Source organism: Podarcis bocagei (genome assembly GCF_964188305.1).
Source record: "Podarcis bocagei genome assembly, chromosome: 3".
Taxonomy (NCBI): domain Eukaryota; kingdom Metazoa; phylum Chordata; class Lepidosauria; order Squamata; family Lacertidae; genus Podarcis; species Podarcis bocagei.
In genome coordinates this window covers 90599600-90625117 of record NC_138127.1, presented here as the reverse complement: position 1 = coordinate 90625117, position 25518 = coordinate 90599600, and the positions used below count along the sequence as shown (strand labels likewise).

Below are 25518 nucleotides of genomic sequence, written 5' to 3'. Positions count from 1 at the left end.
TATTAGCGGCTTTTAGCGGCTTATCAGCTTATCGGATCAGCTGATAAGCAGCTTAGCAGCTTAGAAAGGGGGGGGGGGGAAAACCCCGCAGGAACTCGCAAGACATTTTCGTCTTGCGAAGCAAGCCCATAGGAGATTCGTTTTGCGAAGCACCTCCAAAACGGAAAACTCTTTCGTCTAGCGAGTTTTCCGTCTTGCGAGGCATTCGTCTTGCGGGGCACCACTGTAATTATTATTTGGAGGCTTTATTTGTCAGTGGATTCCCTTCCTTTCCCCTTCACTTATAGAAAAAACAATCTTTGATTGTTGCAGGACCTGAATTTTGGAACTCCCTGCTTATTGACATCAGGCATGCAACTTCACTGTGTCCTTTTCAGTGCCTGTTTAAAGCAGTTTTATTTAGGCAAGCCCATCCAGGCTTTTTAGCTACTAATATGATCTCCACCATGTTTTGGATATTTTAAAGTTTTTAAATGCTTTATTTAAATTGCTTCAATATTATTATTTTTGTAGGAACAAAGCAGCATGTTTTGTTAAATGCACAAAATAAATAAAAGATACTGCTATTCTGAACAGTTTAAAGACCACAAAGAAGTCTTTGGTTAAACAGTTTACTAAAGAATTTCAACTGGCTCTCCATTGAGATGAATGGCAAGATTCAGTGGGAACAGGAACAGATCCAAATCATTTTAAAATATTAATGATGGAATATAATTAATCTCTTGCTATAGTTCTACAGCGCATCGTCAGGGCACATTATGCAATAAGACAAAGACTTTGTTTCCTTTCCCTCTCTCTTTCTTCCCTGCTCCATAGGTTGCAGGGAGTGATCTATGCCAAATCTGCCAAATTAAACCCTATTATCGCCTCTGATGACTACCAATTAAGTCTCTTGGAGTGTATAGAATTTTTTATATTTGAAGCCAAGAACGCAAACAATGCTGTAGCTTATTTCAGAACAATGTCATTACCCCATGGCAAGACAATAATACAGGACTGCAAACTTGAAGCAAGTTCTATCTTGGCAGAGGGTTGTGCAGTTTATGGGCAATGTAGATATTTTCATTAATTTGTACACTCCCCCCCCATCCCTGTGAGCAATCACAGGGAGGATTATAGTCTTTCTATGGGATATAGCAATAATAATATGAACGGCTTGCATTTTAGGATTGAATTTCCATTGTTTTTAGAGTTTCTGTGCTGGTTACCAGCTTGTCCATCCATGGACATACAAGGTTGGCCTCAAACAAATCTCTCTCTCTCTCTCTCTCTCTCTCTCTCTCTCTCTGCATTGATTTCCCACCTGTAAAGTAGTTCAAGAGCCACTTTGTAAGATTGGTGGAGAGAAAACAATTTTTAAACATACTACATAGAAAAGGTTCAAAGGCTGCAGACCTTCAGACGTTTACCTGGGACTGAATCCCATTGAACTTGGCGAATTGTACATAATGGCAAACATGTGCTACATAAACAACTCAACAATAGGAAAAAAAATCTGCTTGTACAAGGATGTGCCCTTGTACAAATAACTCCACTTCCCTCCATATGGTATCAAAGTGATATATACATGTGTGTGCATGCATGCTTCTGTCCCTCTTGCTGCTAGCTCCTATAGCAGCCTGGAGAACATACCCTGGAGAAGCCCACAAGGACTGGGCAAGGGAAATAGTCTTCTATTCCTATTGTCCCCTCCCAACACTTAGCATTTAGTGGCCTTTGTAGATTCCATATAGCCATAATGGTTAATAGCAACTGATGGACCTTTCATTCTTGAACTTGTCTAATCCCTCTTCAAATCCATCTATACTACTTTGGATTATTTTACTGGATGCATAGTTTCGCACGAGGCAAGAGACCTTGCCTATTGTCCTTCCCCTGTTCCCCATGACAACTATTTCCAGACTTTTGTACCTGCCACCCACAAACCTCAGTCTCTACCCTCTTCCCTCTTCTCCACTCCTTGCAAACATAGCCAAATTATTAGAAAAACCTGGACCCTAATAGCAAAATTGCAAAGGAAAAAAAAGAGCAAGGCACATTTGGAAAACAACCTATTCATTTATTCTGGATCATAATTAGCAGTAGCTCAAAGAATTTACATCCCCTTTGAAGGGGGAAAAGTTTATTCAGAATTCGCTTATAGAAATTGCTCCTTCCTTGGAGTTGTGCTGTCTTAGCTAGATGGCACTGCTTTACCGTAATGAGGAACATGAGCCTGTGGACATTCCTTTAAATCCATTGCCCTTTGGAGTCGGAACTGTATATTGTGTTTACAGGGTGAGAAGCCTCCATTCATATGTGAGAGCATATTCAAGCCTCTTTGCCATCAGCAGATGATCCCACAACAGTTACCAGGACCATGTGTGACAGGAACAGCGGCCAGCTCAAAAATCGCATGTCAGATTTCGCAGAAAGGAAGCTCTAGATTGAAGAGATTTATGCATGTTCCTGGGAATACTGGTAGGCAATGCCCACAAGAAATGTTCCCCAGGCTTTTCACAGGAACTATGTGCCACTCCTGAGACTTAAAGGAAAGCAACCTTGCAAACATGGGGTCTTCTCCTTTGCTCATATAAAAACAAAAGGACCAGGCTATTAGGGAAATGAAAACTTGGGTAACTTGGGAAGCAGAACTGGAGAAGATATCCTATTGTTTGAGGCTAAAGTACAAAACTCTTAAGGTGAGAGGTGTTGGACATTACATGTACGAAGAAAAATCTGCAACAGAAATACAATCTATGGTAATTCTCAAAGAACTGCAGGCTAAGGCTCACAAATAGGCTAACTCTGCACTCCTTCCCCCAATGCTGTACAAGTTGTGATAAAGAGAATTCATGTTCCAGGAATACCCAGAATAGTCTGGCTTTCTTCATGTGAACACTTCAAGAGTTACACATTTCGTTTCTTGCTGGAGATGAGTGAAAAAAGCTGACTTAGAATTCCTTTTCCAAGAGATGTCAGGTAGCCAACATACTAGATCTTTTGTAGAAAACAGCTAAGTCCTGACTATTCTCTGCCAAGCTTACCAAAACCGGCTTGTTCTTTAGCGTTAAGTTGTTACAGAAGAAAATGACTGCATGGAATCAGAACATGGGCTCCCTGGCATGAGGCCATTCTGCAGGGTGACAATACATAGCTACAAAGCGATTACATCTATTTTTAGGCATTGTGCAGCATGTTACAGTGGCAAACAATAGAAAAGGAACTAAGGGGGCAAACAGGAGTGAAAATAGATCGGCGCTTGCTGTAAAATTCTCTCCTACAACTTTGTCTCAGTTTGTGAGATTTGTAAGTGAATGTGTGTATACATTCAATTTACTTGTTGCTCTGAATATGGAAGTGTAATGGCAGGAAGGGAATAAGATGATCTAGCTGATTTGGTGTGTTACACCAAGTATTTTAATGTGGCCACATGAAATGTTGGCAATCCTGACCTCACTGAGAACTGGGGCTGCCAGTGCTTTATGGGGCCTCATGCAAATCCCCGAGTCCTCCCAGATAGCCATCCCTTGCAGGGGTCTCCATCACTTTCCTCCACACCTGTCAATAAAAGGTGGCTTCAAGATCCGACAGGCTGCCTGCCACTCACAGCTGAATTCATAGGAACACAGGAAGCTGCCTTGTACTGAGCCCATGAGTTCATTTAATTCAGTATTGTCTACACTGAGTGGCTGCTGCTTTCCTGGCTTCAGGAAAGAGCTTCTGCTGGTGGGACACCAGGACCCAAACTCAGAACCTTTTGCATTGAAACATGTACTCTGTCACTGAGCTACAGCACTTTTCCAGTTCCTCACCTGCCTTCCTCTCTCACCTGTTTCCTGACCCTTTCTTGCTTCTTTGGCTGGGAAGGAGCTCCAAATTCTAGAGGAACTCCAGGAAGGGAAAGTACCCCTCAACTGCTACTTGTAGCATTTATTATTGATTGCACCTCATTCTGTCTCTAAACAGCTTAGGGTAGCACACACAAGGTATTTCCTGACCCAGCAAAACTGAGTTCCCAAAGTATGAAGGAAACAAACATTAAAAAACCCTTTGTGGACGATCAATTGCAGCATACTATTGTGTGTGAACTACAACCTACTTAATCAGATGCATAAATTGCTATCCTCAGTTATCGGATGAGTGCATGCATGTGAGAATACCTATATGACCAAATGAATTAACATAGCCTTAGTAATAAAATTGCCATTCAAGTGTAGCATCTTGCCCTGTGGATTGGCTCCCCACACAAATTTCTCCCAGTGCAACAACATGTCACCACCAACTAAGGAATCTTTTGCAGTGGTGCGGAGACTGTCAGTTTGCATATCATAGTACAGAAAGTATTGATCTGATGTGTAGAGATCTTTCCTATTCTAATTAATCCAAGAAGATTCTGGAAGCTTGTCTGTGTGAAAGAAACAAGCAGAAGGTTCATGATGTTTGGGTTATTCCTTCAGAGAAACTGAGTACAGCTGGTTCTGTTATCTTTTTCTGTCAAGGTCTTGCTGACTATAATAGTAAGGCCAGAAGCACCTTAGTTTCACTCTCTGTCTCTCTTTCTGTCCGGTGCAGTGTTCTGTATCTTAACAGCTTAGTGTTAAGGTTTTAGTCTTATTATAAGTTATTGCAAGTTTAAGTTAAGTCTGCTGCAACTGGATTTCTTATGTATTGGATTTGTGACCGTTATGCTCATTTGTCTTCAGTAGCAGTAAAACTCTGCTTTATGAAATATAATTGCCTCTGGTCTTTTTTTTGAGGGGGGGGGGATTCTAAGTTTTTACTCTGCTAATTGCTCTCTGCTCTGCATCAATATGAGTAGAGTTCATGAGATAGACTAGAGTGGCCATGTGTCCTACTTAACAGAGGACAGTCCTCTGTTTGAACGGCTGTCTGGTTTAAAGGTAAAGAACTGTAAGGAGGGAGAGTTGTGGAGGGAAAATGATGTTTTCCATCAATTTAGCAGCAACCTCGACAGCAGACTCAGCAGGACCACAGATCACCTCATCATCTCACTCTTCTCCACTATGGCGAGATGCACCGTACTTCCATTTAAATGACGATTTAAAATTATTTCCAATTCTGCATCTACACATATAAATTTAGCATATGCACTGAACTGGAATACAAAGAAGGAATGTATGAGGAGGTCGGAGAAAATAAGGGTATGGAAGTTATGTTATTGAAAATTAATGTGTGTTTTTAATTGCTTATTATTTTGTATGTTTATTTTTTATTTTTGCTTATATTAAAAAAAATCAATAAATATCTTTATAAAAAAATAAATAAATTTAGCATATGCAGATTTTATGCAAACCACTGCCCTCTTTTGCATTCTTTTTCGTTGATAAGCGCCCATCCTTGAGGAGAGAAACCCTGGGACTGTGGCTAAGGTCTCTGCCCCTTAACCATGATCTGCAGCCCAAGTTTGTCCTATGTTTACAGATCATGCTTAAGGGGAAGAGATTTGAATGATGATCCCAGCTTTGAACAACATGCTGAGCCAAACCTTTGGCACACTGTGCTAAAAGGACCAGGGAGGAGCAGAACTTCTGCGAACTCCTCTCTGGGAGTGAGCATGTTTGCACGGTCCCAATAAGCCATAGCTTGATTTATCACGAGGTGCTTACCAGGCCGGTATTTGTATGAAGCGGCTCATGAGCCTTAGCACCAATTATTTGTGTTGCCCACTGAATAAATAAATATACAAATCATGCTCCTGCCAAATAAATGCAACCTCACAGCTTTGCAATGTGCTCAATAACACACATTCCTAAGAGAAAATGCAGGTTTAGAATGAGACTCACAGTTCTGATGACTTTTGGTCATATTCTCAGAGTCCAGTGCATGGTAGAATTCATAGGCAGAACGGCCCAGCAGCTCCTCAGGATGGTATCCAACTAATTCAGTGATCCTTCATGAAACAAGCAAACCAACATTTTCATTAGATATTTGGTTTCGAACATTTTTCATTTAGTAGCGTGCCTTCCCAAATTAAGGAAAATCTGAGCTTGTAAGTTTTTATTGGTATTGCCCTGAAGAAGTGTACTTCAGCTTCACTGGGGCAAATAAACCTTCTTTCACGCACCTTTGTGATTTCATCTTTCTCTCCCTTTTACGCCCTGATTTGGCATAGGATAGCTTCTTACATTCCTACTGAGTGGTGCATTTGGCTGCAACAAGATAGCTCTAAAAGTAGTCGTTTTGGCAATTGCTGCTCTAAAACATAACATTAAGAACATATCAGAGCAGCATCTTCTGCTGTAGAGTTTTCTCTCACTGCATCAGAGGCAAATCCACAAATGTGGACATATCTAGATGGGATTTCTACCTAGGCTGAGCATCTAATACCTGGTCCACCCCCCCTCCACTTTCTTGTTTTGCTGGATTTGCAGGTGCTTCTACATTTGTCTAAGCATATTTGTCCAAGGTTTTAATGTAACTACCTCTACTAGAGTACACAGTTTCAGTTAAGTCCCCGTTAACTATTGCACTAAAATAAACAAACATGCATACTGATTGCCAGATGACTGCAGCATCAAGTGCTGACCTGTGTGTGTGAATGAGCCATCACCATACGCCACAAGGCGTAACTTTTATGCCTTCCCCATAGATCCTGATATCAGGTTTTGAATAATACAAGCACATGCAGGCATAAAATGGCCAAAATTCTACTACACGTTTTGTGTAAGATAGATGCTTCTCAGTAGAGTTTAATAATCATTTGTCAATATTTACAAGCTGAGCTTAGCAGCAGGAACACAAAATGCCCGAAGCGCCAGAGCAGTGCCACACAATGACGACAACAGTGTGTAGCTTTGTATTTGATCAGCAAATGATATTTCCAATTCCAAGCAGTTCCTTGCTAGCAAATCAGGCCTTAAGATCCAGAGTGAAGGAGAGTCACAGGTAAGGAATCAGGAATCCTTGTTTAGAGAGCTAACCTGCTGAGGTTAGCCCTGGTACCATTTGACACCTGCATCATTCTAAACCATGGTTAGCTTTAACCAGAGTTTGCAAACTTTGGCAATCCTGCTATGCTAGCATTTTGCACACACATGATGAAACAGCAGAGTGAGCTTGAAAAAGATAAGGAAGAGAGGAATTTGCAAACAAGGGTGAAAGGAACACATAGTTCACAGAACGGTTGTAAATTTTTAACCATGGTTAAGACACCAGGAAATGTTGTGTCTCTACTGTGCTATCCGCAACCTGACTGATTTCTGTTGATAGAGCAGATTGGAATGGAGCGGAGAGGGAACCAATTAACTTTTGACTCTTGCTCCTCCTTGGACTTCCATCATTTCTTTAGTTTTGACTCTCTAAATTGGAATTTATAGTTAGGGGTTAGCTCATTGCTTTTGGTATTTCCGTTACTAAAGCGGATATTAAACAAACAAATGCTAGGCAATACGTTAAATGATGGCTTTCCCCCAGCTGCTGTACTTATGCAATAATGTTTCATAGCATAAATTTGGCAAAGATTTTCACACAGTGACTCCATTCCATGCGTCACCAATGTACAAACAAGTACCAGGTTACAAATAAATGCCACTGTGAGGATTTGGCTTCGAAAACTTCAGTTGTGTACAGAGGTAATTAGATTAAAGACCCTATTGTAGCATGTATACTGTATCAGAATGATTGATGTACATTACTATTAAAATTATAAAAAAAACCTTTTGCTCCTCCTCCACTTTTCAGGATGTCCTTGCTATATTTTGTACAGTTTTGTTGTTGTTTCATTTTCACATTTTGTATAGTTTTGATCCTATCTAAGTCAAGAGTCCATACACTAGCTATCTGTAGAACGAAACTGGAGGACGTATTTAAGAACAACGGCAGAATGAAAAGGCTACACCATGCCCCCACCTTCTGAACTACTTTGCTCCCAGTTGACGTTAACCTTACAAAGCCAGGAAATACAACCTCAGAACAAGCACACAGCCTCGTCTGCCTGCAAGCACGTAATTGCCATTATCACTAATGATGGTAACACTGTATTCTCACAAGGATCCTGACTTCTGCGAAGGCTCTTCTATCCCACACACATTTTGCGGAGGGTGTTGTTTTTTTTTTAAAGGACACGGAGCACGCTGGAACTTGCGTCAGCAAAAAGAAAAAGAAATCAGACTCCCATCTGTCAGAAGAGCCCCCAAATGCGTTGTAATGCATTACATTATCTGAGAGCACATCTTGGGGGTTAACATCTGTGATGATGGAAGACCGAAACAGAACACAGATCTCCTTCCCCAGCTTAAACTAGGAGGGCAGCACCACAGCTCAGTGGTGGAGAATAAGCTTTGCATGTAGAAGTTCCCAGGTCCAATCCTTGGGTCTCTCCATGCAAGGCTGAGAGAGTCTCCTGTTTGAAACCGCAGAGTGTGTGTAAGCCAACATTCCCAAGCCAGGTGTTCTCAAGATATTTAGGACCTCAACTCCCATCATCCCTGAGCCTTGGCCATGTTGGCTTGGGCTTATGGGAGCTGGAGTCCAGAACTTCTGGAGGGTACCAGGTTTAGGAAAGGTGGTGTAAGCAACATTGAGCTAGATGGATCTAGCTCAGCACAAGCCTGTTCCCCATGAGTGGGAGACAGGAGGAAGTTCCAAACCCTGTCTTCATTAACTGCTTTTGTCCCACAGTCTAGGGGAGGGATAGTAGCTCTGGTGGGGGACCCGTTGTGTTCCTTCTGGGCCTCGCTCAGCTCTCACCTGTGGCCCCTAGAAGCTGTCAGCATGCAACAGTGGCCACACCTCAGGGAACGGCCTCAACTGGCTGGCTAAACCAGGGGAAGGTGACTGGTGGGTCTTGAGGAATTTCCCTCATCCGAAGCAGCAGGGGAAAAACCCCACATTGGCAGGAATGAAAATATTTTTTTCTATTTATTTAAACGATTTAGTTAAGCAGCTTATAGGCACAGACTTTTTCTTTGGATAAATACAATGGTATTTGGAATGAGTTCACACATAATATATTTGGTTTCTGACAATTATATCGGAATTAGGATAATAATAAATACTGTACATTAATGAATAGTGATGTAACAGTATTTTTTTCTTTTCTTTTTCCATTCTCACTTTCTCTCCCCCCCCCACTATCTTTTTATAAATGAAATTCTCTTAATAAAATAATAAATGATTTCTATAACACTTAGCTACAATCGTCTCTAAGTGAAAAGTGGTTAGACCTATAAAATCAGTCTGCATCAGGGGTGTACTATATCGGTAAACCCATTCTAGAATGACTAGAATAGTAGTTGCTGATGATGTACTAACCAAGCAGCAGGTGGCTAGGATAACTGCATCCTAAATACTGGAATACCTGCACCGATTTTGAGCTTTTGAGCAGGAAAGTGTCAAGACAGAATGCTGAACTTCCTTCATTTTTCTCTGCAACTTAAATACAACATTAAGCACTTACTACTGACTGTCCCTGCCATGCCGAACCAGTGCGTTTTTAATCCATTACTTTTCTTTCAATCTGTGCTTTACTTCCTCAATGCAACATCAACCTCAAAAAGTTCACACCCCAGAATTACCTCTTGCGGTACATGTGTCCTGCGAAAATGTCATGTTCAGCTGGATCAGATGTAATCTTGGATTACAAAGTCTCATGCATTAGGGAAAGAGGTGTTCTGTTGCCTTTTCACTGAGGCCTACTAAGAGGTAGGCACGCAGCGTTGCAAACAGCTATTTAGATGCTAAATGTCAAGGGAACAGTGTTTATTCTCTTAAAACAGCAGGTAATGAGGAAAGCAGGGAAATTCTAAACCTGACCTATACGAGATTGAAATATTATCCAGGGATTAAGGTTTTTAAAACAGCTACTTTTGAAAACTGGATAAACCATCCATATGCCGATAAGCTTTTAGCAGAACTGCCTTAATAACACACACGACCCTGCCAATTTTTGTAAAGCGAAATATGCATTTGGTTCTTCACTCCCTCCACTCCTGAAACCTGTATTCATGAAATGAGTTTTATTTTCGGCTTTCTGAGCTGCCGGCAACAGTCTGCAGAAGGCGCCTCATGGGTAGCTATCCTGCTTGCTTCCAAACCTGTAGCACGTTCAGAATCAGGGGTTTTTTTTAAAAAACAACAGCAACCTTAATGCACGCAGACTGCCGGCATGGAAATTGCATTAGCCAATTGCAGGTGGCACCAAGCACCAGATGCGATGCTAAATGGCCAGCCAGTATCATGTCACTCCCTTTGCCCAAGTCCCTTTCAAGTGGCACACGTGTCAGGCATAGATAAGACCAGAAATTATGTATTGAGGTCCATATGTTCTTAGCATTGCAGCACGTTAGACAGTTTGTCCAGAAGTCTCTCTGTTTATATTTGGTTTTGCAATGGAACTATACATTGCAGTAAACATGGGACTGCCATCAAAAATGGCAGCTCGTCATCAGGTTCGCCCCCTCTTTCCATATACCTTTAAAATGTACCATATTTTTCGCCCCATAGGACGCACCGGCCCATAGGACGCATCAAGTTTTTTGGGGGGGAAATAAAGGGGAAAAAATTTATTTCCCCCCCAGGCGCTTGTGGGGCCGGCAGCGGGGAGAAGCGCTCTTCTCCCCACCGCCCGCCTTCAGATCAGGTCCGGGGACAGCGGGAAGACGCGCTGCGCCTCCAAGCTGTCCCCGGACCTTGCGGGGCAAGCAGCGGGGAGAAGTGCTCTTCTCCCCGCCGCCCACCTTCAGATCAGGTCCGGGGACAGCGGGAAGATGCGCTGTGCCTCCCCACTGTCCCTGGAGCTTGCGGGGCTGGCGGCGGGGTCTCCCCGCCGTCAGCCTCCAAACCACTTCGGGAGACAGCGGGATGGCGGCATTCCGCCTCCCTCTGTCCCCAGACCTTGTGGGGCTGGCGCTGGGGCTCTCCTGAAGCCTGGAGAGCGAGAGGGGTTGGTGCGCACCGACCCCTCTCGCTCTCCAGGCTTCAGCGAAAGCCTGCATTCGCCCCATAGGACGCACACACATTTCCCCTTCATTTTTGGAGGGGAAAAAGTGCGTCCTATAGGGCGAAAAATACGGTACATGTGTGCAGGCATCACCTGCCTAACTCTGCCTAACTGTATCCTAAATATGGGCTGCCTAGTCTAGGAACAAGCGAGCCTGTCAAATCTGGAGAACAGCATTGCAAAATTCGGAGATGTGTGAATTTCAAAGGATGACTATACTTCGGTTTGTGTACAGTGGTGCCCCGCAAGACGAATGCCTCGCAAGACGAAAAATTCGCTAGACGAAAGGGTTTTTCAGTTTTGCGTTGCTTCGCTAGACGAATTTCCCTATGGGCTTGCTTCGCAAGACGAAAACGTCTTGCGCTTTTTTTTTAAAGCCGCTTGAAGAGGCGCAGTTGCGACGGACCGTGCTTCGCAAGACGAAAAACATCGCAAGACGAAAAGGCTCGCGGAACGAATTCTTTTCCTCTTGCGAGGCACCACTGTATTGTTCCGGAAAGTGAGCATTAAGTAGGTTCTCCTTTAAATGTGGACAGAATCAAATTTACTTATTTGTTTTATGTTTTTCATAAAATTTATACCACCGCTTGGTTGTAAAAAAAACCTCAAAGTGGTTTACGGAAGGAAAAAACAAGAAAAATCAAAGAAAAATTCACAACCCTGCTTTATGACATGCGAAAGTTAAGATGCGAAAGTAGATTAAAAGTCCCTCTTTTAATCTAGGCTTATTTCATCAAGAATGTTTTTAGCAGGTGCCGAAAAGAATACAGTTATGACACCTGTTCGGTTTCAATCGGCAGGGAGTTCCAAAGACGCTGCCACACTAAATGATCAGATTTTTACAATTGCAAAATGGGTATTACGTGGCACCTGTAGCTGTGACAATGCCACTGATCCAAATGGTCAAGTGTGCACAAGTGGGAATTTCTCTGCCACCCCAATGTAGTCTAATAGCTCACCTCTTGCAGAAGTTGAAAGATTTGGTGCAGCACAAGATGGGGAATATTTATCTCTGAGACTGAGGATAGTGGATGCCATACTTTACGCAATATAGTCGTACCTTGAATGCCTTGCGAGTCGAACGTTTTGGCTCCCGAACGCTGCAAACCCAGAAGTGAGTGTTCCGGTTTGCGAACATTCTTTGGAACCCGAATGTCTGACACAGCTTCCGATTGGCTGCAGGAGCTTCCTGCAGCCAATCGGAAGCTGTGCCTTGGTTTCTGAACATTTTGGAAGTCAAACGGACTTCCGGAACAGATTCCATTCGACTTCCGAGGTTCCACTGTACTGGGCTATATGGCTTAGCTAAGGATAAAGCCACTGATATGTCCCTACAAAAGAAGCCTTCTCCACAACCAAAACACTGGTTTAAAGCTCGCTCTCACACAATACCTGGCATATCCAGTTCCAGTGCCTGCATAAGACATTTTGTCGCATGAGGCCAAAGCCAGTTCTCCAACCTTCCCCATACCACATAAAGAAACAAATTGGACCTACAGTTCAAGCAGACAGCATCTTCTGCTGCGTCTGATGTAGGGATGTCTGAAAATTTCAGTGGAAATGGAAAAGGAAGTGGAAATGGCTGCACTTGGTGTGTTCACCTGTGGCCAGGAATGGAATTACCAGAAATTAGCAGCTGCTGGAAACCACAGGGAGGAAGAGCGCTCTTGTCCTCAGGTCCCACTTCTGGGTTTCCCACAGGTATCCAGTTGGCCACTGTGAGAACAGGATATTGGACTAGATGGGCCTGATCCAGCAGGGGGTCTTCTTATGTTCTTATGGAAATTGATCATGCGAATATGATTGGTATTTGTTCACATCGCTGTTGTGTTTTTTAAAAAAAGTTCACAAGTGATGTGCAATTAATGACCTTTTTTACATTGTTTTGCATAGATAGTTGTGTAAGATATGTGCAAGTTCAGCTTGCGTTCAGTAGCAGGCAGCGAGATGAATAATGAAGTATTTGGTGGAAACGGAACTGCAGTGGAAGGGAAACGGTGCTGATTGTGACAAACGCAGGCCAGAATGGAAATCGCTGCTTTCTTACATCCCTGAGGACAGCAGGCTAGTTTATGGCATGCAGGTCAGGCCCTCAAGGCACACACACAATTCTCCCAACATCTTGCTGATGCCCCATACCATCTGTTGCTGGAGATGACTTCCTCACTCTCCTTAATGGTACCCCTGTCCCGTTAAATTATAAAAAAGTAACAGAGTTGAACCCACACTTAAGCTTATTTCCCTCTCACAAACACAAATGCTTCCAGTAGCTCTCACTTCCATGGTGAGAAATGTCTGGGTTTTTGCCAACAGAACCAGGAAGTGTGTGTTTTGAGTATCACTCTTTGCCTTTTTTGGGGCGAAATCCCCTTAAAAAAAGCCCAACAACTTCTTGAAATACGGCAACCCTACATCGCAGGTTAAGGGGAAGGATTATTTCTGCTTTGAGGAGGAAGCGCTGGTCAGCTGCAGAGTTCATTAATCTAGAAGGATTTATTAATTGTATTTGCAGCAGAAGCAGTTTTAGCGCTGTGTTTGAAAATGGAGCATCCTAGCTTATGGGAAAGCAAGTGGAAAAACCGGAGCGTTGCACAATGGCAACAAAAGCATATTTCCCAGCACTGCCTGACAAACCACGAGGCTTTGGGGACAAATATCCATTGCTGATGTTGTTTAATAAAGGGACTTTGAGGATTTTGCATCACTCCCTGTTCTTCGTCACCTCTTCCTGATCTGGGAGTGCCTGCCAGGGCATTTCCGCAGGAGGAAAACACTTATCTGGCTGGCCCATATCCTTTCCCCTCTTGGTGCCCATTCAGATTGGGCGGGCTGCTCTTTTCACCTCTTGCTGCCAGGCTGCAACCCTACGCAGGCTTACCAGAACTGCCCCACTGGATTTAGAGGGTTCTGCTTCAGTTTAGGATGAAGGCTTGTTTGCCCCCTCACATTTCCTCTGAAGAGCCTGTGGCAGTGCAAACAGGGACCTCCCATTTTATCCTCGACGGCCTCGGCCCAGTATACCTGAAGGAGCGTCTCCACCCCCATCGTTCTACCTGGACACTGAGGTCCAGCGCTGAGGACCTTCTGGTAGTTCCCTCACTGTGAGAAGCCAAGTTACAGGGAACCAGGCAGAGGGCCTTCTTGGTAGTGGCACCCACCCTGTAGAACGCCCTCCCACCGGATGTCAAAAAGAACAACAACTACCAGACTTTTAGAGAACATCTGAAGGCAGCCCTGTTTAGGGAAGCTTTTAATGTTTGATGCATAACTGTATTTTAATATTCTGTTGGAAGCTGCCCAGAGTGGCTGGGGAAGCCCAGCCAGATGGGCGGGATATAAATAATAATAATAATAATAATAATAATAATAATAATAATAATAATAATAATAATTATATCCTCATCAACCACCCTCCCTGTCAGTGGCTGGAAAAGGTTCAGAAAAAGGGGGACCCCCCAAAACAATCAAGTGTATGGAGTAACTCCCCTGAGGAGGAAAGGCTGCAACGTTTGGGACTTTGGGGTTTAGAGGAAAGGCAAGTCAGAGATGCCATGACAGCTGTTCATAAAATTAGTAAAACGATGAAGCTTGTTCCCACAGGAGGCAGTGACGTCCCCCAACTTGGATGGCAAGGAGATTAGACAAATCCCATGCACAAGAGAGCTATTGATGGCTACTAGCCCAAGTGGCTATGTTCTGCTTCTGCAGTCAGAGGCAGAAAAGCTTCTGAATACCAGTTGCTGGAAGCCACAGCAGGGGAGTGGGTTCCTGTGTTCGAATCCTGCTGTTGGTTTCCCACAGGCATCTGGGTGGCCACTGTGGGAACAGGATGCTGGATGAGATGGGCCCCTGGCCCAACGCAGCAGCCTCTTCTTATCATAGAATTGTATAATTCAAGAAGACCACAAAGGTCTCCTAGCCCCCTGCAATGCAGGAATCTTTTGTGCAACATGGGGCCTGAAACCCACAACCCTGTGATGAAGTCTCACGCTCTACCAACTGAGCTTCTTATGCTAACTAAGGTTGAGATATACCCAAAGGACCGCCTCTTTCCCTATGAACCTACCCGGACCCTGAGATAATCTTCTGAGGCCCTTCTTTGTGTGTCTCCTCCTCGAGGGTTCGGAGGGTGGAACCACGAGAACAGGCCTTCTCTGCAGTGGCCCCTCATCTGTGGAATGCTCTCCCCAGGGAGGTTCGTCAGGCCTTAGGTTGATCTGATTTATATCCTATGCCCTTTTAAAATGTGTTTTTTTTGGGGGGGCTATTGGGTTTTTTATTTTTATTAGGTATTTTGCGGTTTTATATCTTGATTTTATTCTGTGAACCGCCCTGAGACCTCCAGGTATAGGGCGGTATATAAATTCTAATAATCATAATCATACTCATAATAATACACTCATACCTCGGGTTAAATATGCTTCAGGTTGAGCGTTTTCAGGTTACGCTCCGCAGTGACCCGGAAGTAACGGAATGTGTTAATTCCGGGTTTACCGCTTGCGCAGATGCTCAAAATGACGTCACGCGCATGCACAGAAGCGGTGAATCGCAACCCGCAAACGCGCAGACGTGCGTTCTACTCAGGATGTGAACAGGGCTCCGGAACGGATCCTGTTCGCATCCAGAGGTACCACTGTAGAGAGATGACGATGTCCAACACCACCCAGGCTACATTCAGACAACCCTTACCTGATAATTTTCCAGATTAATTAGAATCAGTGCCATTCTGTGACATGCTCATAAGATTAGGACTGCAGCTTCCTTTTACCATATTGTAAGCATCCTTGGCTGAGACAAAGCAGTGAATGACTCCCCCCACAGACCCCTCTCACTCAAAAGTACACAGCACACAAAGCTAGTTGATTTATTTTGGGACCTGGGGCAGAAAGTCCCACCGGAGAGTCTGTTTCCCTCTGAGGCAGTAAAAAGACAATATGAAATTAAATAACTCTTTGCTGCCCTTTCATGATGTCCCAGATTCGCTGCCTGAACTGGTCACTTCATTCTGTCTAACGGTAGGACAGGCCATGGCCATTCTATTTCTATGAAAAGCACTGTGTGTGTGTGTGTTGTGCAGACTTGCATTGCTTTATTCCCACATCCAACACAGATTCAGGGCATATTTTTTAAGCAACGGGATATTTACTATGCCAAATCCTAAATCATATTCTGATCCCCATCACAAGTTGCCTTTGTTTGCCTTAAGAGCATTAGTTTAAATCTTTCTTACAACCGCTCAACTTTCTTTTTTCCTCTCATGGTGGGTTCAGGGCAGTGCTGAATGTTGCCCTCTTTATTTCCAGGCCTCATGAAATATTCTCACGGAAGCTGAACTCCTGCAAATGTTTAACTCAGACAGCACATGAACAGTCCCATTGTCTTTCCGAGGTTGATCTCAAAAAGAATGCTCAAGGGCCCGTGTTAGTTTTTTAGGCCCTGTGTTAAATTATATAAATAAATCCCATGATGCAACAGGAAAGCCTGACCTGGCATTGCTGGGAGTACTGGAATGGCAAGAGAAACAAAAGGATTGCAAGGAAAGGATTAGCGCCAAGACGGATGCTTTAGATCAGGCCTGCTGCAACCTGTGAGCACGGCTTGCTGAATTTTATGCAGTAGCCTACAAAAGCTTTCGACATGTTGAATTGGTTAGTCTTTCAGATGCCACAAGAGACTTCCTTTTGTTTAAAAAAGACTAGAAGTCATTGCCAAGGCAAGTTACAGAATACATGAATTGGCCAGATGCATTTGACTTGGGTATCTCACAACTTGCACAGTCTTGCTTCAGTTCAGCCTTTGCCAATCGGAATCCTTCCACATATTTTGGACCACAATTCCCATCAGCCGCAGGCAGCGCAACCATGTTGGGAGTAGGTAATAAGTCTGTGCTGGCTGTGGGTGATGGGAGTTGTAGTCCTAAATGTCTGGAGGGTGCTCAGTTGGCAACAGCTGTTTATTCTCACGGAAACATTGCATAAAACACAGGCTGGACAGAGGAATCGCCTCTACCTTTTAGACTTTTTACCATATCAACTGGTTCAGGTGTATGATCAGGATTCCTAGTTGAGCAGAAGTTGCCCTCTTCAGATCTTTCTGCTCAATGCAGGAAGGTCAGGGCAAAGCTTGTAGGATGGGGATATTGGGGCAAAGTGTACCCCCTGTGCCCCCTACCCACATGCCCAAATGGGGCTAATGTGATATTGTTATACAGGGCAGGCACAAACTCTCCAAAACTCTCCAAAAGGGAAGAACAGTGTTGTGCTAAAGACCAGACAAAAATACTTTTAATTCCCAGCAGCCAGCTTAAAATGTTTAGCAGCTATATCTATACAGAAGTGAGTATATGTTTAAATTCTTTTGCATCGGCCTCCTTTTTTTTTTTTTTTACTTGCCATGGGTTTTTCTAGTCCTGGTGGTACTGTTCTCCCTATCGAGCCATACGTCTCCTTTGGGGTTTGCCTAAGTAACTGCGTTTTGCTCTGGTGTCTAAGAATATTCTTTAAAGAAGGGTGCCTGTGGCGATCACACAGGGTCCCCGGACATTTGACGGTCTATTGATCCCTGTGCCACCACTGTGATTGCTTTCTTTGTTGCCACCAACCCGTTTCTCTTGGGCACCCACGGAGTCCAGACAGTTGTTAACATTAACAAATAATCAAGTTTATTTTTATAAGCATGAACAAGTTTATGGTTTCAGTTAATTTTTCTTGTCAGTTTCTTAATCTTAGTTTCTTTACTGTCTTATACATTCCTAACAACTTCAAACTGATTATCCCAACTATCTATCTGACTCCACCTAACAGTTCCTCACACTCTCTCTCAACACAACTCGACCAACCCACAGACTTATCCTCCCTCTTCCTTCTCCAACTCCCAACTCTCACTCTAACTACTCCCCTTGGGTTCCCACTGGCCAATCACTTCACACTTATTTAACCCTTTCCTTATGACCCACCTAGGAGGCAAATGCCACAGTGCCTCTCAATTTATCACGCTGGAGAGGCATTATAAGCAAATAGCTGGTCTTTTTACCTGTCATCACAGTAGGTGAATTTCATGTCCATGCTGTGACGGCTCAAGAACGTCTTGCTGTCCAGGGGGATGTCAGTATTGGAAGGGTGTTGAATGGGTTCACACATTAATATCAGGCAAGACAAGAGAGGCTCTTTGTAGCCACAGAGAGCATGAGGAGGGCATGTATTATAGACCTTCAGTTGTCCAGTGCAGTGCAAAACCTGAAACATAAGGAAACTATTTGTACTAATACAAGGGTTTTGGTTTTTTTTAAAAAAAACAAAGCAACTTGAGTAGATTAAATCTTTCAAAAAACATACGTTAAAAAAAAAGTACCTTCCATGTGGCCGATTTTAGATTCACAGTTCTGCCTCTGTTGGTAACAGTGCATTTCATTCTCATGAAGAAGTCCCGCTCCATGGTCACCTCTTTATTCTTTTTCCCAAAGCCTGGACCTGAGAAAAATGTGGACAAGATTCTTTTTTAATGCTTGTTTTGCAGTTTCCGTTGCATGCTCTAGTAACCAGCCAGCAGTTATTTCGGAAGGACCAGAGTAGGAACATTCCCAAAACCGCTGCAATCAACTAGCTACACACTTTGAGGATAAAGTTAATCGATTTTGGGGTGACCTTGGCAGTTCCGGATGAAGTACCTATTGCCAAATCACTGGTGTGGTGTGAGATCAGTTTTAGCTTATGCAGTCAGCTGATGTGAACAAGGTGTTGGCAGCTCTATGTCGAACCACATGCCCTCTGACTCTCTTGGGTTAGTCAATCTAGCAGAGGGGGTTGACTGGTTGGGTACAGAGCATGGTTAATGCTTCACTGCATGGGAGGCTGGTTCCTGGTGCCTTGAAAGAGACAGTGGTGCTGTCATTCCTAAAGAAACAGTCCCTTGGACTGGAATAACTACCAACCAGTCAAGACTATCTCCCCTTGGGGGAAGGTGATCGGAGACAGCTGCAAGCAATCTTTGATGACATTGATTTAGATCTGTTGGGTTCAGCCTAAGTTGCCCTTGGTTGCTTTGATGAATGACCAGGGCATGAAGAGTGTGGCCTTGCTTATTGATCTCTTTGCAGCTTTTGTGACCGTTGACCATGGTACCCTTCTGAACCAGCCCTGTGGAATGAAAACTGGGAGCACTGTCTAGGTTCTGGTCATATCTACAAGACCAAGTCCAGAGAGTAGCCTGCCTAAAATATTTACGTTTAGGCAAGCATATCCAAACACTTGTGGGACACAGGTGGCGCTGTGGTCTAAACCACTGAGCCTCTCGGGCTTACCAATCAGGAGGTTGGTGGTTCGAATCCCCGTGATGGGGTGAGCTCCCGTTGCTCAGTCTCAGCTCCTGCCAACCTAGCAGTTTGAAAGCACCCCAAAAAGTGCAAGTAGATAAATAGGTACCACTCCGGCGGGAAGGTAAACGGCATTTCTGTGCGCTGCTCTGGTTTTGGTGTTCCTTTGCACCAGAAGCGGCTTAGTCATGCTGGCCACAGGACCCGGAAAAAACTGCGGAGCAGACAAATGCTGGCTCCCTCAGCCTGTAAAGCGAGACGAGCGCCGCAACCCCAGAGTCATTTGCAACTGGACTTAACTTCTCAGGGGTCCTTTACCTTTTTATCCAAACATAGATGTTGGCATCTTTTATTCCTTCTTACTGTTACCTTTAAATGTTTTTAATTCCCTTTAACTGTTTTCTTTGACAATTTTAACAATCCCTGCAAACAACTTACAGGTACATAAATTTCGCTAAATAAATATGCTAATCCCTGTGTAAAAACTGCCCCTCTTTGTTCTGGGCATGTTGACCATCCAGTCTGGTGAAGCCATCTGCATCAGCACCACTCACTTAATCTGAGAACAGTTTGGGTGGGTTCAGAGAACAATGCGACTCCCATGAGGATTGCAATTTATCACATGATAAGATGCTCATTTCATCACATGATGCAGTGAGGGGGAAGAAAGCTCAGAAGCGCAAGAGAGATAAACACTTTGTCCACAGGTTAGCAGATTATTTGATCCACCCTGTTATCTGTTGTTTCGATTACTCTACAAAGTTTCTGTGCAGCTGATTGAGAAACCAGGTGATTATCATCTCCCTAGAACAGTTCTCTGCTTGGCATTGCTGCACTGAAGGTTAACTGGTGACATTCTAAAGCAGCGATGGGAAAATATATGGACTCCCATCTACCCCAGCCAACATGGCCAATAGTTATGGATTATCAGAACTGCAGCCAAGCAGTAGATGGAGTGCCACAAACTTCCCATCCCTGTTTTAAGGCAGCCTTTAGCACCTCTGGGCATGCTGGCTGGGCGGACGCGAGTTGTAATCCAAAACATCTGCAGGGCAGTAGGTGGGGGAAAGCTGTTCAAAGCAATTATTGCTCCATGGACTGTATCCTAAAACACTTCAGCCATTGCTTAGGCCTCAGGATGCGTCTTGGGTGAGATCTGGCACAGACGGTGGATTCAAATGCTCCGACCGTCAGCTCTGCTCACTGCAGGCAGAAGCCAACACCTTAATTCCTTCGTTTGTCCAAATTCAGGATCCCCAAGGCTCTATAAAGCAGATCCTCTTGGAAGAGTGAAATGTGTTTCCTGGCACAGCAGCTACCATCTCCTCGTGCCAGGGGGAATTAGGAAGTGACCATAGGAACTCAAATCCCCCTCCTAGTTTCTCCTAGAGATAATTGCCCTAGTGCCAAATAACAGTTGGCATTAGCTCACACTTTCTAAAAAGAAAATACTTCCCTGGTTGCAATAAATTCCCCAGGAGAAGCAGCCATTGCATTTGGTCTCGAGTCTGGAGGTTCAGACAGGCGAAGTGCTTGGGGAGACACACAAATCTTTCTATTATACATTAATCATAGAATCATAGAGTTGGAATAGACCACAAGGGCCATCGAGTCCAACCCCCTGCCAAGCAGGAAACACCATCAGAGCACTCCTGACATATGGTTGTCAAGCCTCTGCTTAAAGACCTCCAAAGCAGGAGACTCCACCACACTCCTTGGCAGCAAATTCCACTGTCGAACAGCTCTTACTGTCAGAAAGTTCTTCCTAATGTTTAGGTGGAATCTTCTTTCTAGTAGTTTGGATCCATTGCTCCGTGTCCGCTTCTCTGGAGCAGCAGAAAACAACCTTTCTCCCTCCTCTATGTGACATCCTTTTATATATTTGAACATGGCTATCATATCACCCCTTAACCTCCTCTTCTCCAGGCTAAACATGCCCAGCTCCCTTAGCCGTTCCTCATAAGGCATCGTTTCCAGGCCTTTGACCATTTTGCTTGCCCTCCTCTGGACACGTTCCAGTTTGTCAGTGTCCTTCTTGAATTGTGGTGCCCAGAACTGGACACAATACTCCAGGTGAGGTCTGACCAGAGCAGAATACAGTGGCACTATTACTTCCCTTGATCTAGATGCTATACTCCTATTGATGCAGCCCAGAATTGCATTGGCTTATTTAGCTTTTTTAATTTTTAATACTTTTAGTTAATTACTTTAAAGCCCTCCAAACTTCTCAAGACAACTTATAGCAGAAGAGAGGAGAATTGCTCATATTAAAAACGACTTTAAAAACATGAAACACTAAAAATTATAAAAGAAGATCTACCTCCCCAAATCAAGCCCCCCCACCCTCTCCAACAACATTAAAATGATCACCACAATTAGCTGGCTGAAATATCACAAAACAGCAAAAAAGAAAATTAACAATAAAATGCCCAGGAGAAGAGGCGTCCTTGCCTGGCACCAAAATATATTATTAAAGGCAAGTCTTCTTGGGGATACTGCTCCATAAATGATGCACAAAGTACACTGCAATACTGCTGTTGCATTATTATTATTTTTAAAAAAATATTATTTACCATTTTTCAAACTCAGGTTTTCTCGAATTTCCTCATGATCACATGGGTGAGTGAAGTCAAAAATGCTGTGTCCGGTCAGCTCCACCTGTTTGACCATCAAGACAAACAGATTAAAAAATGGGGTGGCGAAAATGAATTTACGCTGGGAACGTATTTTGGATCCCCTTGTTTTGTTCCCAAAATGCACCACAGGACAAGAAACTTTGAGAAGTGTTTTAGAGAGATGTTTTAGATAACAGCTGACTGTTCATTGTAAATTCACACTCTAGCCGTTTTTGTACTTGTATTATGTATTATGTATTTATATTTCCTTCCCACTCTGTTCTATGGCCTGATGGTAGTGACAGCAATAATCTTTTATCATTTTATGAGTGATATTTATTTAAAGCATCTGCAAGTCACATTATTATTATTATTATTATTATTATTATTATTATTATTATTATTATTATTATTATTATTAATAGATAACAAAAAGTTATAAATATTTGTTATACTTTGTCACAATCTTCTTAAGGTTCCGACGACTTCCCACCAACTCCTTATGTCTTTATATGTTCTTTTACTTAGTGCGCTATTTGTCTCAGATTTTGTTGTTAATTATCAGAAATATTGTACTTATACAAATCCAATATATCATAGAAGTTAATTGAAGGCTGCCACAGACATCATGCTATTACAACAGTCTTTAAGGTACTTTTTATATATATCCCATTTCTTCATAAACGTTTGGTCTGTATGGTCTCTCATTTCCCCCCCCCCATTAATTTAGCCAGCTCTGCATATTCCATTAATTTGCCATTCCATCTTTGATGGCATTTCCCCACCCTTCCAGTTTGAAGCTATTAAGATTCTCACAGCCACTGTGGCATGTAAGAATATTTCCCTTGCATTCTTGGGTATTAAAAGCAACCATGGAACTGCAACCTGCTGGGCAAGAGAATAGGCCTATCTGCATATTCCATGTTTCACTTGTGCACATTTAAATCTCATCTTGGCTCCCTCTGACCTTAACCCTGGCCTCTTCAGGGCTAAACACCCTTGCAGCCACTCTAATCCCAGAATAGCAAAGGCACCATCATTCTCTTCCTTAGAGTACTTGCAGGAAGCTTTTGCTAAGCCACATTTAACAAACTAGCTCTACCAAGTAGAGAAAGAAGCAGAAGTTATATTATACCATAAACCACTCTGTGATCCTCGGCTGAAGGGCAATATACAAGCTTAATAAATAAGCATCACAGTATCATCCAACTTGCTACGTGAGATGCAAAGAAAACAGCTCACCTGTGTCAAGCCCATATACTTGCTGATGTTCTCCGACAAAAAGATCATGTCTCCATCCTGTGTGATGACAGTGATAAATCCCTCCAAAGCTTTCAGGTACAAGTTGTCCATCTGCTGGTCAGGCTCTATGTTACTCTCATTGTCACCACAGACTGCACAAGGGAGTGGGGAGCGGAGGGGGAGGACCAAAACGAAGAGACACAAAATTAAAAATAAATCAGAAATGATGCTTTGCAGTATGCTAGCAAATCCCAACCAAAATCCGTATCTGATATAAAGTTCATGGCTTTGCTTTTACCGGATATCTGCACAGTTCAACAGCATTAGAAAAAAGTTACAATAATTATAATATTGTGGCAGTTCAGGTAACAAAGCTACAATCTTGCACACAATGATTTGACATCGGGAACCCATAAAGTGGCCTTATATTGAGTCTGACTGTTAGCCCATGTATTGCTGCATAGTCTACACACTGGCTGACAACAATTTCACAGAATTGTAGAGTTGGAAGGGACCGCGAGGGTCATCTATCCCAACCCCCTGCAATGCAGGGATCTCAGCTAAAGCATCCATGGCAGATGGCCATCCAACCTCAGCTTTAAAACCTCCAAGCCAGGAGAGTTCATAACCTCCCGAGGGAGACAGTTCCACTGTCAAACAGCTCTTACTGTCAAAAAGTTCTTCCTGATATTTAGTCAGAAACTCCTTTCTTGTAACTTGAAGACATTGGTTCGAGTCCTACCCTCCAGAGCAGGAGAAAACAAGCTTGCTCCATCTTCCATGTGACACAGCCCTTCAGATATTTGAAGATGGCTATCATATCTCCTGCTGGAAGAGACTCTTGAGAGTCCCATGGACTGCAAGAAGATCAAACCTATCCATTCTGAAGGAAATCAGCCCTGAATGCTCACTGGAAGGACAGATCGTGAAGCTGAGGCTCCAATACTTTGGCCACCTCATGAGAAGAGAAGACTCCCTGGAAAAGACCCTGATGTTGGGAAAGATGGAGGGCACAAGGAGAAGGGGAAGACAGAGGACGAGATGGCTGGACAGTGTTCTCGAAGCTACAAACATGAGTCTGACCAAACTGCGGGAGGCCGTGGAAGACAGGAGTGCCTGGCGTGCTCTGGTCCATGGGGCCACGAAGAGTCGGACATGACTAAACGACTAAACAACAACAATCATATCTCCTCTCAGTCTTCTCTTTTCCAGGCTAAACATGCCCAGCTTCTTCAACCGGCTTGGTTTTCAGACCCTTGATCATCTTGGGTTGCCCTCCTCTGCACATCTTGTCAATATCCTTCTTACATTGTGGTGGCCAGAACTGGATGTCGTACTCCAGGTGTGGTCTGACCAAGGCAGAATAGAGTGCTACTATTACTTCCCTTGATCTGGACGCTATACTTCTGTTGATGCAGCCTAGAATAGCATTAGCTCTTTTTTTGCTACTGCATCACACTTTGGACTCATGTTAAGTTTGCGTTCCACTAAGACCTCTATAGTGGTACCTCAGTTTAAGAACAGTCCTGTTTACAAAAGATTTGGTTTACAAACTCTGCAAAACCAGAAGTAGTGTTCTGGTTTGCAAACTTTACCTTGGTCTACAAATGGAAACCAAATGGTGGAAGGGCACCGGCGGCAGGAGGCCTCATTAGGGAAACTGCTCCTTGGTTTAAGAACAGTTTCGGTTTAAGAACAGACTTCAGGAATGGATTAAGTTCATAAACTGAGGTACCACTGTAGATCCTTTTTACATGTACTACTAAGAAGCCAGGTGTTTCCCCATCTTATATTTGTGCATCCTGCCTAAGTGCAGAACCTTACAATTGCACCTATGGAAATTTGTTAGTTTGGGCCCAGTTCTCCAATCTGTTAAGGTCATCATGAATCCCAATTCTGTATTCAGCGGCATTAGCTTCCCTTCCCAGGTTGGTGTCATCTGCAAATTTCAGCGGGGCTTACAGAGGAAAGTCTTTACCAGTCCTTCCTAGATATCCCAAGAACTGAACATGGGACCCTTTGCCACTTACCTACTATAGCTCTTCCTCACTGAACTCAGTTGGAACCTACTTCCCATAAACAATCACAAAAAATGCTGGAATTACAGAAATGCGCCACTGCCCCAATCTTACTAGGAAATGCATGTGGAACTGGGCATATCTACACATGCATCCATAGCTAAATAAGGAACTCCATGCAGATGCAGTCACCGCTTGATCTAACTACTGGAGCTGCACATGCTTCACTAGGAAATCAGCAATTAGCATTAATAGGAGAGGAAGAAAGGGGTGCGACTTCATTTCCCCTACAACAAAACCCTCCCAAACAGCTATCTGACCAGGGCTGGACATGAGCAGTCATTCTGCCTGCTTCTATACAATAACATAAAAATAAAGAAATAAGATGCT

At 43.5% G+C, this 25518-nt stretch overlaps 1 protein-coding gene across 4 annotated transcripts in view; it reads right to left on the bottom strand.

Annotated features, from left to right (window-relative positions):
• EPAS1 (endothelial PAS domain protein 1) overlaps positions 1-25518 on the bottom strand; it is a 132626-nt gene that overhangs the window by 20780 nt on the left and 86328 nt on the right. For all 4 annotated transcript variants that reach the window (XR_014006495.1, XM_081188496.1, XM_081188497.1 and 1 more), the window contains 5 exons: positions 23111-23262; positions 21827-21911; positions 18293-18411; positions 17975-18177; positions 5787-5893 (listed from right to left, as the gene is read on the bottom strand). Coding sequence is in view for 3 of the 4 variants with exons in the window: in XM_081188496.1 (XP_081044622.1) it covers positions 5787-5893; positions 17975-18177; positions 18293-18411; positions 21827-21911; positions 23111-23262 (666 nt within the window). In the remaining variant the exon portion in view is untranslated. The remainder of the gene's footprint in view (positions 1-5786; positions 5894-17974; positions 18178-18292; positions 18412-21826; positions 21912-23110; positions 23263-25518) is intronic.